Here is a 15,099-nt window from a genome sequence, read left to right as displayed (position 1 = left end):
TAGCCTTTTGTTGGTGACAGGCATAAATGTGTGAAAGCAGGACAGTGTGTACTTGGCTACTTTTACACCGCTGTGCAGACAAGTAGGTTTCCAAGTTTCTCCTTCATTCTTTTTACCAACTGTGCATTAGGTGCATCCTCATGCTTGGTTTATTGATAATAGCAACATATTGATACTAATTAAACATTGCTTCTTCCTAAGTATTAAAAGCTCTTCATATACAATATGTCAATCAACTTGCAATTCCTAGGGTTACAAACTTCAGTTGGAAAATTCAAGGAGGTTTAGGGTGTGGAGCCTGGACACAATGGGGACTGGAGAGGGAAGGAACCTCCCTAGGGTATGATGCCATGGAATCCACCCTCCAAAGCAGCTATATTCTCCAGGGGAACTGACCTCTGTGGCCTGGAGATCAGTTGGAATTCAGGGAGATCTCCAGCTACCACCTGGAGGCTGGCAACCCATGCTGATGCACCCAACCCAGCAGAGCCAGTCACAGCGTGCAGATCTCCATGCCCAGGCCTAGTAGTGTGTGTGGGGGCACCCCGCCGAGCTGCTCATACTGCAGAGCTGGTAGACTCTTTCTTCCTCTCTCCATCCTGTAGTCCAGGTCCTCCCCCACACCCTCCAGTCCACTCCTGCTAGCAAAGAGCATTCAGCATCTTTGTTCTGATGGTACCTCTCTCTCTTATTAGGTAATTGAAGAATGTTGGAAATATTCTGTTCCTCAAACACATGACAGCAGAAAATGCCCAACTTCAAACCCAACTGGGCAAATTTTATCACACCATGCTCAAGATATACTATGCTTTGCTGCTTACTTGCATGCATCACATTTCAAGGGGGGGGGGGAATTGAAAGCCATTGGCAGAGCTTAGGATACCCTCTGCACAAAGCAGAGCTTCCCAGGCTTCAATATCTTTCCAGGCAGCATCCACAATTAATTCTCTCAAACCCATTAGCTTCAGATGGGATTTAATGAGTAGAGTTTGATAGCTTCAGAGCAGCTGTTTTTGTTTTACTCCTCTTTATTGTAGAGAACCCTTTGCCCCATTATCTGACCCCTCCTTTTATTTCAGTTAATTGCATTAAAACTGTTTCCCAACATGCAGAGATTTCCATATCCACTCCTGTTCCAGGAAGGTCTGCATGGAATTAGAACCCTACCACCTCCTCTTCTTTCCCGACCCCCACCTTTTATGGGACTTGCAGGGAAAAGAAGAGGCTAGCAATTACTGGGCTGGGTATAGTGCAGGTGATCAAAGATGCAGAGTGCTTACACATTAACACCCACCCACCCCGCCCATACTATTTGCTCAGTCCTTTATTCCTGATAATCGCACGATTCTCCTGAACCATTTGTTCAAGCATCATCCCAGTTTTTAAATTGGTGGGCTTTTTTTTCATTCTACAACCACTCACTAATGAGCTATTTATCTGCCTCCTCCACTGCTGCCCAGTTGATCACTTCTGTTCTTTTCATTAAAAAACCTGTAGAATATGTAACATGTACCGATATACCCCAGAGATAGTGCACACAGAGTACTTTGGGAGTTTTAAAAAAGCAAACTTGTTCTTCTACCACAAAGCAGTAGCAATAATGGCAGTGATAGGGGTGCATAAACAATTAGGGAAAAGGTGGTAGGATGAAGGCTTTGCAGTAGCCAATATATTTCAGCAGAGGGTGTCTGTATGTATGATGTTTCCCCTAAATAGCTATCCCACCCTCAAAGAACCCTGTCCATTATGTGAAGGGGCTAGATCATAAATGTCCAAAACTGAATTAGGGCTAGTACTTGTAGAGCATTAACAAATAAACTCATTTTTCTGTAGCCTTTGTCCTTAGCGATAGAGAGATGATCACCCAGTTGAGTAGATACTCCACCAAAGGACGTTACACATCGGCCTATATCCTCCCATTCTGCTCTTCAAAGTGTGAAGCCTTCTGTCTAGACTAAGGAGCCTTTCTCCAGCTTCAGCAGAAGAGCCACTCAGATTGGAAGAAGTTTTCAAACTTTGCTGAGCAGAGTGGTAGGATTAGGCCATTAAGCATTCTCAATTCTTTTCTTCCATTTCAGTTCCTTAATTCTCTTGGGCATCTCTTCTACAGCGAATCTTTCTCCACTGAGTGCTCAGTGAAAATTTTTCCAGGAAATATGTCCCTTGCTCTAGCACAATACTCCACATCCGTCCTAATGTATACTACACAAGTCTCCTTATGTACATTGCACCAATAAATGCAACATGGATGTTCTGACAACCAGCCAACATGTATTAACAAAAGGATCTCACAAACACAGGTAACAAATAAAAACCTCAAGTGCATGTATCTAATGCTTCACCGAGCCCAGTATAATTTTAATTGTGCAATGAGAGTGTCCGGAGGATGGGTCAACTATTCATATAGCTCTAAATATTAAGAGATCTGTAGCTCAAAAATGAAGGTTTCAGGGTCCATAAAAAGTGTTCCCCAGACAAAACCATGAACCCATGCAGATCTAAACAGCACAAACTTCACTGTTAGTTTGTTTACTGGATTTATACCCCACCTTTCTCCCTAAAGGGGACCCAAGGCAGCATACATTGTTCTTCTCTCCTCTATTTTATCCCAATAACAACCTTGTGAGGTAGGTTAGGCCAAAAGTGTGTGACTGGCCCAAGGACACCCAGCATGGATCCATGGTAGAGTGGGATTTGAACCTGGTTCCCCAGAACCTAGTCCAACATTTTAACTACTACATCTTGCTTTGATTGCACAGCCATGATATTATTTGGGCAACACCTCTGCATGCAGCCTGGAACTTCCTTAACAATTAGAACAATAGAGAGGGGTGTGTGGATAGTCTAGATGAGCTTTGAGATCCATTCCATCTCTGTCTGCTATACAATGCTTCACAAAGGTTTGGGACACCCCCAAACCTTTGATCATACTAGCTGAGTAAGGGGCATTCCTTTCTCACATGGGGTGTAATGATTACTAATAATTACTACCGACTGTACACTGACATTTCTCAGATGGTTCTAGAAGCACCATTTAAGCAACCTGATGTACCCTGGGAAGCCTAGAGGTCAGGATCTTTATGGCAGAAATACCCATACAAGCCATGGCCATCTTTGCACAGGAGCATTCTGAAGAGGTCAACAAGTAATAACACAGAAGCAATAAGATCCTCAAGAGTAGGAACTATCATGGCTGAGCATCTGATTCCTGGCTGAGCATCTGATTGTATACCCTGCACAACCGTTTCTTCAAAGGAAGTTTATGAACCTCATTCCCAACAATAGGAACTACTGCTACAACATTCCTGTAGTCAGGAATTCTATGAGTGGCCCCCAGGTGCTCTGATCTGACTGCCTTCAACAACGTTGCCAAGTCAGGCCAACTCCATTCCATTCAGGTCACTTAAATGCTGCATATTCCTCTTTCCAAAGCCAACACACAATATCATCATAGAGTAGAGGAACTTGGTTGCTAAGGTAACTGGTGCAAAGAGCAGACTGTGTCTTATAATTTTGATACTGCTCTGACGGCTTCTTCCTGTTCTGCTCCTTTTCCCCATCATTTTTCTTCTTAAGAGCACCTCCCACTGATTCAGCCCTGAGACTGCATCAACTCAGGACCAGCATTAATCCTGTGAGCGACTCTTCGCAGCGGTAGGCAAGAGAGGTAAGTAACACATGATCCCTCCTCCCTGGCAGAGCACTGGCTGTCTGCCAGTGGTGTTCCATTTCCTTTTCCCAACAGCCCTGCATTGACAGCAAAGCGTGCAAGGGCTGAGCTTGTTTTTTGGAACTGTTCTTAGTCTATCCTGAGCTTCACATAAGCTGACAACATGAGCATTAAGACTCCTGGCTGCTTGGCACACACACTCTTGCTCATGCATGCAGATTCTCTTTCCTCTCAAAAGTTTGCCTTGACTACATACTTAGAGGAAATCTCGTTCAATACCAGCAGCCATGGTTCTGTTGAATGGGAATGGGGAGAGTAGTCTATAGAGCCTGTGTTTGTACAGAAGGCAGTGCCCTATCCAGACCAGGCTCAATCTTTGCTTCCAGCCCAAATTATTCCTCATTGTCAGATGGTTAGTAATGCCAGAAAGGAAGAAGAAAAAAGAATACCTACTGTTGCCAGGTAACAGCATCCACCGTACTGCCTGCCACCTTCATGAACCTATGAGATGCAGAAAATATGTAAGCCTCTGGCCATGAGAGGGGTCCAAGCATACACATACACACTCACATGCACCTTAATAACTACAAGTGTAACAGACAAGTCTTCTGCTATCCAGCACCTCACTAACACTGAGATATCTTGTCAGAGCCTAACTTTAAAGTGACTTTAAAGTGAAAGAGCTGAGTTCACCACAACCAATACTCATATTTACTGCAATTCTCTCCTCAAAAATCTCTTATCTGGAGAAAGAATAATTAATCTGGAAGCTGGAAGATTCTCAGCATAGTACGTTAACACTGCTGGAGGTGTGTTGGCTTTTTTTAAAGGTTTCTGTTACCTACGAACATTTTATTTTGTAAGCTACTTTGAGTCCCCAATGTGGGAGAAAAGTGGAACAAAAATATTTAATTAAACAATCACTTAAGTGGCTTCAGTTTTGACATCTGCTTATCTCCAATAATGCCAAGAGTTCAGTGTCAAGAGAATACCAAACCAGAATGGCCCAATTAGGATACATTCTTTCCTCTCAGCACTTCCCTTTCTGAAAGGCAAAGAAATTTAAATGGATGGCAACAGTAAATAAGCAGTTGTATATGGTGGGGTGGTAAAGTCACATCATTAGCACAGGGAATGCTATAGCTTACTGAGCTGACAGGCCATTCAGACTCTTTTTTTCCACCACAGGGAAAAAACAGCTGGAGAGGGAGCAACTCTAAACAAGAAACAGGGGCAACTAGTATAATTATCTGGGGAAACCGAGGGAGACAAAAAACATTATTATAAGAGGAAGGACTAATTCAGAGGCAATACTAGAAGAACAAACTGCTGTTACTGCTTCAAAATTAAGGCAAATTGAATGGTCACTCTTGATGAATTCTGCTGTTCTTTGAGGCCTTTTATTTCCTTAGATCTCTGAAACTTTCAGGGATTGTTTAACGTTTTAAAAAAATCTCATCAGAGCAAGAGATCTTACAGTAATCATAAAAAACAAGGACAGGCTCCTGTTCTATATTGGTTTGTTTTTGGGTATACTAAGTTATAAGTCCCACTGAACAATACATCTAAATTGTTTTCCAGATTGAACCCTAAACATTTAATACTAAATACCTTAATAATATGCTGCATTTATATTTGTTATATATGTATCAACTACATTAATGTCACTTGCTTGAGTTATATGTCCTAGTTCTAGACTAACTAGTTTCTCAAGAATTGGGAATACTGTGGCACCTTAAAGATGAACACATTTTGAGTGGCAATGTTTTATAGAGTCCACTTTTTCAGATAACAGTTTTTCAGATTAAGGGGGGTGATAAACTTAATGGTAGAGCATATTCTTGTTCTCTAGTGGCAGCAATGGTGAGCATGGGTGATGGCTGAGACCCTAAAATCCACTGTCAGCCAGAATATACAGTGCTGCTGAGCTAGACAGAACAACAGTTTAATTCAATATAAGCCAGCTTCATATATTTGAGGATGCAGTCCGGTCAACGCAGTTATATGGGAGTAAGCCCCATTAAACACAGTGGGATTTTCTTCTAAGCTAATATGCATACAAGCAGATAGAATATCACTGATGCTCCCTGACCACTGTTTTTTGAATAGTTTTTAAAAAAATAAAAATCACTACCAAATCTGATTTCAGTTTCTAAAAAGAACATCTGTGTGGCTTGGATTGAACCATGGATGCATGGAAATGCATGCAGAGTTTCCCTGCATTCCTCTCCGTTCTGGAAGCCTCCTCCAGCCCTTAGAACAATCATTCCAGAGGTTGCAGAACCCAAGTGGAGGAACAGCTGTGCAAGTTGGGACACTAAAGTTAGAAAGGAGAAAGAGTGAACTCACACTCTCCTCTCTTTTCCATCTGCGAAGCTGTGCTAGCAGAAGACACAAAAAGAGCAATTTCACCCCCTTCCCTTTTCTTCCTGCCATGCTCTGACCCGCATGGCTCAGAAAGGGCTGCAGGAACACAGAGGAATGAGGAAAGATCAGCGTTCCGTGCACACCTGGGCTGATTCCACAGGAGGGGTTTTTTCAGTGGTGGTCATGTTGCCGGTGCTATTGTTGCACTTGCAACAGAGATTCCATATGGCACACAGTAATCTGGTTTTTCACTCGTTAGCCTTGGTTTCCCTTCACACCAGATGCAGTTTACATCATTCCCCCCTCCTCCACTGTTGTCACACCACTGTCATGATTCTCTTTCCACCAATAAACAAAATTTGATGCATTTATGGTGTTTCTCAAGAATAATGCAATAGTATACTTTTTTTAAAAGCCCTGAACATTTGTATAGTGCTGCCCCAGAATAATACAATACATGAAAACTCTGGAAATTCTAATTGCTGGAAGGTACTGGGTGTCTCCATTGCAGTCATCTACAATGGAAAGACTAATTGGCCTCTTATAGTGCTTAGGGGAAAGGGAGAGAGCACTTCACAAACTTTGCAAATGCTAATTCACATAGCAGAGGAAAAATATTTGCCACTTATTTTGTCATAACATAGTAACAGCGTTACGACACTATCCTGATCTCCCAATTTTTTAAAAAAAATCTCAGTTTTGTTGGTGTCAGCAAATGCAGAAAATCCTGTGAAAATGCAGAAGAAAGGGGCAAAGGGGGCAGCGAAAGCACTCAGGGAACCAACTACGGGCTACACCAGCATAACTTCCCCTACGATGGCGCCCAGTCATGGCACTACTCCACCACGGCCTGGCTGCCATGTATGGCATAAGTCCCAGCACCCAGGAGAGTGGGGCGGGGGGTGAGACATCAGCTAGTCGGCTCCTTAAGCTGTTTTGGGCCCAACAATGGCAGAAAACTAAAAATGGTGGCGTAGCCCATAGGCACTCATTGTTCGGGAAAACTCAGTCACCACCATCCCACCAGGCCCTGCCCAAACAACCTGGCATAGCATAGGATGCCAACTACCACGGGGACCAATCTGCTCACACCCCTGTACAAGCTGAGCCCCCTCCACGGTAGCCAATCAGTCCCCCTCCCACACAACATAACCTCCAGCTTGGACAACCATGGTTGTAGGGATACAGTAGGGATACAGCCGGAAGGTCTGCCCAAGAGCCTCCTGCCATTGATACTTAGAGTATGAGATGGAAAAGAGTACACACAGTGGTGGGGCAGGAGTGCACAGGGGGAACTTCACAAAATGTGGGGCATGCCTTGCATTGACACACAGCAGGAGAGCTAAGTCCAGAATGGCTGACTAACAACTACCACCAAAGTTGCTTTATAGGTTTCCTGTCTCCTGAATTCTGGCTCAGGGAGGGGTGAGGATGCACCAATAGGTAAGAAGGAGTTAAGGAGATCGCTGCCTGACTTGTTCGTTCACACCGGCCTCCCCTCTTCCCTCACCGGCACCACATCTCCACAGATGAGGCTCGCTGGGAGGGGGCACGGCCCCTGCCTATGAACCAGCATGGTCCATGCCAGCCAAAGAGGCAGACGCCCAAGGAGCCAGGCTTGACATAGCTGTTATGGGGGGGGGGCTTCCAGCGGCCCATGCCAGGGTTCCTTCAAATTCCCTTGGCCAGACTCTCCCTTCAGGCAGAGGAGAGAGCATGGCTGCATGTCAGGGTGACTGGGTGCTTGCTCTCGCCATTCCCTATTGATGGTGGGAGCAAAACTCCTTGACTATCTCCCTCACAGGATCAGAGCTGCATGCAGCAGTGGGAGTAGATCATTCAGATGCAGATGAGGAGTACTTACTCGCCAGAGGGTCATGCATCATCTGGTTGCCAGCAGCACCTGTAACGATGGTACTGCCGCCATTGCCCTCAGCCATGGATACCCTCCCAGGACATGGCACACCAGGCTGGGGCTTGCGTGAGGTCAGGCCCCTTGCCACACGTGTGTCTGTTTCCCTTTCAGGCAGGTCACAACCTGTTAGGGAAGCCAAGAAGCATGGCTGTTCCAGCCTTCAGTGATCCTCCTCAACTGCCCTTTGAGCCCAGTCTAGGGAGCAGTTCCCCAGGCAGCCCACATCTCAACCTCGCTCCTGTGAGGGCAGCACGAGGAATGGATCTTGCAGCTCTGATTGCTGCACAAACAGGCTCTGCTCCCTTCCCAGCTGAGGGACATTGGAAAGACATCCTCTTCACTTTTTGCAGTTCAATAAAGTCTATGTTGAACAACAACTCCCTTCCTGTCTGTTTGCTTGCCTGTGGATGACAGTAGCACCCCCTCCACTTCCCTGTAGGGGAATGGTTCATCTCGGCGAATGGTTTCTGACTCTGGGCTGGGACGGATGGGGTGGCCCCCAAGAGGCTCCAGGTACCTCCATGCCTTGGTGGCGCTCTGCTGCCAGAAGGAGCAGGTGTCCGGTAGCATCTTGGAGGCTCTGGCCCCATCCAGCTTCCTTTCCCCCTTCCCCCTCAATTTCATTGCAGCAGAGTTGGAGTGTTGTCTATGCATGTCTGGCAGGGTTGTGTGTGTGACCTGGAGGATTCTCATCCTCTGACAGTGCTGCTGGCATCTGATAAGCGAGGCAGAAGACTACTACATGTGGGGGGTGAGGTTGATGCTAGGATGTGGGAGGAATATAGTGCGATGTCCTGGGATCTCTGGGTCTCCTCCTCCACAAGGCCAGACCACTCTCCAATTTGCTGTTTGCAGAGGCAGGAATGGACTTTGGGAAACTTGCCCTGGGAATGGGATGATGGCCCCAGAGCAGATTCTCTGTTCCCAGAAGCTGTCATTCCACTCTGGGGCCATCAGCTCCACACCAAAGCATGGCTCTCAAGCTCCACCCTGCAGTCTCCTCACATCTTTTCAATGTAATGATGTATTTCAATGGAGCTGCCACAAGTTGATGGCCATTCGTCGCTCCTATCACATCCAATGGGCCTCCCAACCTCTCCCACTGTTTCCAATGGGCATTCCCATCATTTGTTTCAGAACCCATTCCCCGCTCACCTCTATGGAGCTGTCTTTCTGAGATTTGGGAACTGATTCTGAATGCCAGGGGCTGTGGGTACAACTGTTGTTGGGTCCCCCTGCCTTTCTAGTCTTACTTTTCAAGGATGAGGGTGCATGTTTCTCAGAGCAGCATGGCAGCAAAGTTTGCAAGCAAATGGGCCAAGCTGGCAACTGAAGCTCCAGGTCGGAAATGGAGGTTGCGTGAACAGAAGGACCGGTGCACTACTTGCACCTTTAGTCCCACCCCCTCCAAGGCAGGGCTCCTCTTGGGGCAGGCACCTCTGTTGGGATGCGGCAAGCCCGACCACAGGGGTCTCCCTGCCCTGTGTACCCTGCTACTCATGGCATTGTCTACTGCAGCTGCCCTGCAATTGGTGGATTCTGCCGGCGTTGCCCAGGCAACTACAGAACATTCTCTCCTGGCCACTTCTGCAAAAGTCCTTAGGGGCGAACCAGTGCTGCTGCAGTTACACAGGCACAAGTGCATCAGAGCCAGCGGACCTCAGGATTGGACTGAAGGTGAACCTTCCCTTCTGGACACATTTAAAATATCGTCCCCATAATACCATACAAGGGAATGATCCCCACCCACCCCTTTAAAAAAAAAAGCAATGTTTTTAGCGGGAAAAAGGGCTGTTCACTATTTGTACAGTAATGTAGGCCTACATCATGAGGAAATAAAAACAAAAGGTGCATGACTAGAGTTTCTGAAATAGAGAAAACTTGCATGTGGAATCAACCACAGTCGGACACAGATAGCACAAAAATAGGGGGAAACTGGGTGCTTTTTTGATGGTACTGCGTTCTCTTTCTCTTCTACCCTCTAATGGTTTCTTTCTGGATGAAGAAGTATCAGGAGGAAAATGGAAAAGGAAGCTGCTTTTGAGGTCCAAAAAAGCCTCATCTGAAAATGAAAATATCAATCAGTTGCTGCAAAGGTCACAGCACTGCAAATTTCTTTGCCTTATAAGGCACTATCTCAAACTCTCCCATCCCTCCATTATATGAAGAAAACATAAACTGGCCAGAAAGAGGGAAACTGGGCAAGCCACTTGAAAATTAGCCCGTTGGTAACTCTAATGAATCCAAATCTTTCCATTGTGGCTCCTCAAGCACAATTTGTCTTCCTGGCCAAGATCATGTGGCCAAGTGCCAACTCAAATCTACTGAGGAAAAGCAGTTGGAATAAGATTTCTGCATGGCATGATCTCCCACTGCACATAGATGGAGTCACCCAGCCCTGCTCCTAAACAGGTTGAGAGTTATCCTGGCCTACCTGCTTGCTTTGGAACGGAGCACAATGTTACCCCTTACTCTCCCTTAGAGTTATCTCCATCACAAAAACTGTGCAGGAGAAAGGGCTAAGGGACCCCTCCACAGCATCACTGTTCCAAACAAACCTTCAGCTCTTAACTGTATTCCATAAAGAAAGGAAGGAAAATCCACAGACCCCTCACATAACATACAGTTTGGTCCTTTCTCTGATTCATAGCATGTACAAGATGCTCACAGCACTGTGGTTCATGACATTACTCAATTAATATAGGACAGCTGGGATTCAGGACACTCAATCTACTCTGCCATCAAGAGCTATTGTGTACATCCATTGTAAGTACTAAATGAAAGAAAAGGCTAATTTGCAAGCCTATGAAATGACCTTTACTTCTAATTAAAAACATGCGGGATTACAGTCTCAACAAGTTTTCCATATTAATTTTCAAATGTAGCTACTCTTCTGGACATAAACCCATAGCTCTTTCTCTTTCTTTTACAGACTTTTAATTTTCTTAAATGCATTAAGAGCCCTTCATTTATCCTTTAGGGTCCATGTAGTATTAAATATCTTGAAGATACAGCTTCATTCATACTATCCCCCCTTTTTGTTTACGCAGTTTCTCACAACAGAAATGCCCCTTTTCTTTAGGTTAAATATTCAGTTCTTTCAGACTTTCCCATTTCTTGAATACAAGCTCATTTATCTTTATAACTGTCCTCTGAATTTTTCCTAGATTATCAGCTAAACTCTTCTATAGCTGATGCCACACACAAAACAGTATTCTACCAGAGGCCAAACCAGTATTAAAAAACATGCTTCACTTTGCTTCAGTTATTCCCAGTGTCTTGGATATGCTGGTGGTTATTGCAGCACAGATAGGCATTTTTGCATAGCTAAATTATGCTTACTATACAAACTTTTTAAGGAGCATCACTGCAGCTCAATGGATGATTTCTCCCATTTATCACAAATGTTCACTTTCCTAATGGTTGTTTTTGTGTTTCATTTTTGCTAAATATGAATTGCTTACCATTCAGTTTACCATAACTTGTAAAAATTCTCTCTCCACATTGTCCTGGAAATCTTCTTGATTTTATGTAATCTACATAATCTACAGATCAGTAAATTTACTTTGAACTCTTTCAGCTGTGATACACTATAGAAAAGATATCTATGTGGACCATTTTCTGTCAGAATGAAAGCAGGCAAGCTTTTGAACTGTACAGAACACACCATCAGACAGACAGAGAACATGAATAAGAACTGCTGCTTAAGTTACATTTTCCCTAAATGCAAGTATATCACAAGAATCATGTCATGTACCTTCTTCACAATCTCTACCCCACTTTATGATTTGAGCGGAAGAGAAGTTGTCCTGAAGGGGAGGTAGATGCTTGTTAAAATGGGATAGCTAAATCCAGAACATACTTCCACTGATCCGCTTAGCTGAGATAATTAATCTACTCTGAATGTTCAGTTATTGGACAACTTGTTTTCCCGTCCAAAGATAATGCCTTCTAATTGTATGTCTAATATGCACATATTAAACAGTATCAAAATTTTTGTTAAGACTTGAGAAGTAGAATGCCCATCTTCCTGTCCTGATCTACTAAAAGAAGAGTAGACTGAAGTTCAATTCAATGAAGACGGATGTCCTGTACCTGGGCTGTGGGCTATCAGGTTCAGGGATCCGGCTCCCATCTCTTGATGGGGCACTGCTGATGCCCACTTCGATGGTGAGGAGCCTGGGTGTGGTCTTGGATGCCTCCTTGTCTATGGCAGTTGCCAGATGGGTGTTTTGCTATCTGCGCCAGATCAGGCAGCTTGTCCCCTACCTCTCACCCCGCAACCTTGAGACAGTGATCCATGCAATGGTTACCTCCAGGCTGGACTACTGTAACTTACTCTACACTGGGCTGCCCTTGGGCCTGCTCCGGAGATTACAGCTGGTCCAGAATGCAGCGGCGCGGCTCTTGACTGGGACGCCTTTCCAGGCCCATATAACACCTGTCTTGCGCCAGCTGCACTGGCTCCCAGTGGAGTTCTGGATCAGGTTCAAGGTGCTGGTCTTGACCTTTAAGGCCCTTAGTGGCATACCTTCGGGACCACCTCTCACCCTATATACCCCAGAGGGCACTTCGCTCAGAAGGGATAAATCTTCTGGAGACCCCTGGCCCCAAGGTGATCCATCTTGTCTTGACCAGGGCTCTGGCCCCAACCTGGTGGAACTCTCTGTCTGAGACAACTTGGGCCCAGCGGACTCTTTTAGCATTCCACCGGGCCTATAAGACAGAGATGTTCTGCCAGGCTTTTGGTGGTTGAGGCAGGTGGGCCTCTCAGCCTCCTACCAAGGGAGGGAAGACCCTCCCCCTCCTGGTTTTTATCTCATTGCTGTGTATTAGCCTCCATAGACCCAGTGATCTTGCAGGACTGTGAAATCTGCTGTCTGTTTAAATTTTGCTGCCAGTTTTAAATCGCTTTTAGCTATATGTTATTTATTGTATATTGTATTGTGTTTTAATTGGGTTGTGATCTGCTCTGAGCCTGCATTGTGGGGAGAGCGGACTATAAGTCTAATAAATAAATAAATAAAACACTTTCCTGCCAAAAAAGACTGATTTCCCTTGTTGTCATCTTCATAAATCTATGCCAGCTACTAGCTATTACCCTATTTTCCCAAAGGTGCTTAAAACAGATTGATTTATAACCCATTCTAATAACTTCCAGGGTATAAAAGTCCAACTAATAGGTCTATAACTCCTCAAGATCTACTTTCTTACTCCTTAAATACAGACATTATATTTGCCCTTTTCCATTCTTCTGAGATGACTTCTTTCTTCAATAAGGACTCAGAGACAATTGCTAGGATCCCATGAGATTTCTTTAGCATTTGATGGTTAGTCTTTGATGTGCGCCTTTCTCCCTGAACTCACATCTGTTTCCCCTCCCTGCTTGTCATATATCTACTATAAAGAGCACAGAAGTCTACAGAGTGCAGCAGACAAGAGAAATGTGAATTGGAAAGCAGGGGAAGGAATGGAGGAATGGTTCCAAATCATTCTCCTACCTGGGTGTCTAATAATCGATTCTTAGATAGACTTTTAAGGGCTGTTTCACACACGACAGGTATAAGAAAGCCTGGTAATACCAGGTGTAATATTGGTATTCCCTGTAATGTTTGGATGCAGCGGTCAAGTAGATGAGGAAGAACAAGCTGAAACTGAATCCAGACAGAGATGGTGCTTGTTGGCAATGCTGATGTTCCAAGGGGATTGACTTGTCTGTTTTGGATGAAACTTCTATCATCTTCTCCAATCAGGTGAAGAACCTAGGGATACTTTTGAATTCAATCTTCTTGCTATAGAAACGGGTTGGCTTTATTGTGAAGAGAATTTTTTCCATCTACATCTGTTCAATAGAGTCTCTCCCCTTTTAGACTCAGTGTATCTGATCATACTGACTCAGAGCCAAGCTACAAGTGACACCTTACACAGGTTGGACACTTGTCAGCTTCCATCAAGTTGATGGGAAATGTAGGTGTCCTGGTTTTACAGCTTGGCACTCCATTACAGCTGCAAGACCAAGATGCCTACATTTCCCATCAAAACTTGAGGGAAGCTGACAAGTGTCCAATCTGTGTCAGGCGTCACTTGTAGCTTGGCTCTCAGGCAACTCTAATTTCCAGACTGAATTATTGCCCTAGCTGCTCTTGAATACAACTTGGGAGCAGCGGGCCTCCTGTTGTCTGGCACTGGGCATGCTCACACAATCAGCTGATTCTGAAACCACTGGTTTTCTGTTTGTTTCTAGGCTCAGTACAAGATACTAGTTCTTACCTATAAAGCTCTTCAGGAACCAAAATACCTGAAAAAATTCTCTTTCTAGATGCATCCACACAGTAACTCAGATCCTCTCAGAAATCCTTGCTGATGGTGCACTATACTTGTTTGGTCTATACAGTAACTGTTAAGGCTTTTGCCTCTTCTGGTGTGGCTCCCACTATGAACAAGTACATAAGTCTCTACCTTGGATTAAAATTCACAGGATGCATAAGACTGTGCTATTCCAAGGACTTCAGCTATTGTAGCTTGGTGGCCTCCTTTGATAATTTGTGATTTTGTGATTTATTGCTTTTGGACTTTATGCATTGTGTGTTTTAAATGTCTGATTTGTCTTTCATGACTATTTGTATGCCGCCTTGAACTTTGGAAAGGTGGAATATTAATGTAATGTGTCAGAACGATATTAATTTGGTTTTGACTATGTACTGTACAGTGTTCTTGAATTATGCTGTGGGTGCACATGATATGCAGATATGAGCCTGCTGTTTCTATGATTTGCTAAACATCCTTAACTAAGAATTTCCTATATAAAATAGGAATCAGAGTTTTCATTCTTTTATATGGACACTTCTGTTTTCAGACTGCCCAGCTGTCAATGTACCTCAACATGTGTATGCCAGAAGGAATCATTATTACTTTGTGCATCTGATGAAATAAGCCACCATCCAAAAAACAAAAACAAGTTTCAAGGTACCACAGCACTCTGCATATGTGTAGAACCATTTATGATGTAGTGCTTAGAGTGTCAGACTAGGATCTGGGACACCCAGGTTTAAATCTCCACTGCCATGGAAGTCTTGCTGAGGGATCTTGGAACAGTCATCCTACCTCATAGGGTTGTTATGAGGATAAAATGGAGGAGAGGAGAAAC

General features: G+C 44.4%; 1 protein-coding gene across 1 annotated transcript in view; it reads right to left on the bottom strand.

Moving 5' to 3' along the window:
* Positions 1-15,099, bottom strand: part of HPSE2 (heparanase 2 (inactive)) — a 206,291-nt gene that overhangs the window by 24,257 nt on the left and 166,935 nt on the right. Inside the window, exon 6 of the mRNA XM_054984215.1 lies at positions 4,124-4,171. Coding sequence (XP_054840190.1) covers positions 4,124-4,171 — 48 coding nt within the window. The remainder of the gene's footprint in view (positions 1-4,123; positions 4,172-15,099) is intronic.

Source organism: Eublepharis macularius, chromosome 6 (assembly GCF_028583425.1).
Source record: "Eublepharis macularius isolate TG4126 chromosome 6, MPM_Emac_v1.0, whole genome shotgun sequence".
NCBI classification, from domain to species: Eukaryota; Metazoa; Chordata; class Lepidosauria; order Squamata; family Eublepharidae; genus Eublepharis; species Eublepharis macularius.
Note: the sequence above shows the minus strand (reverse complement) of the source record. Positions and strands in the feature narration are given on the sequence as shown.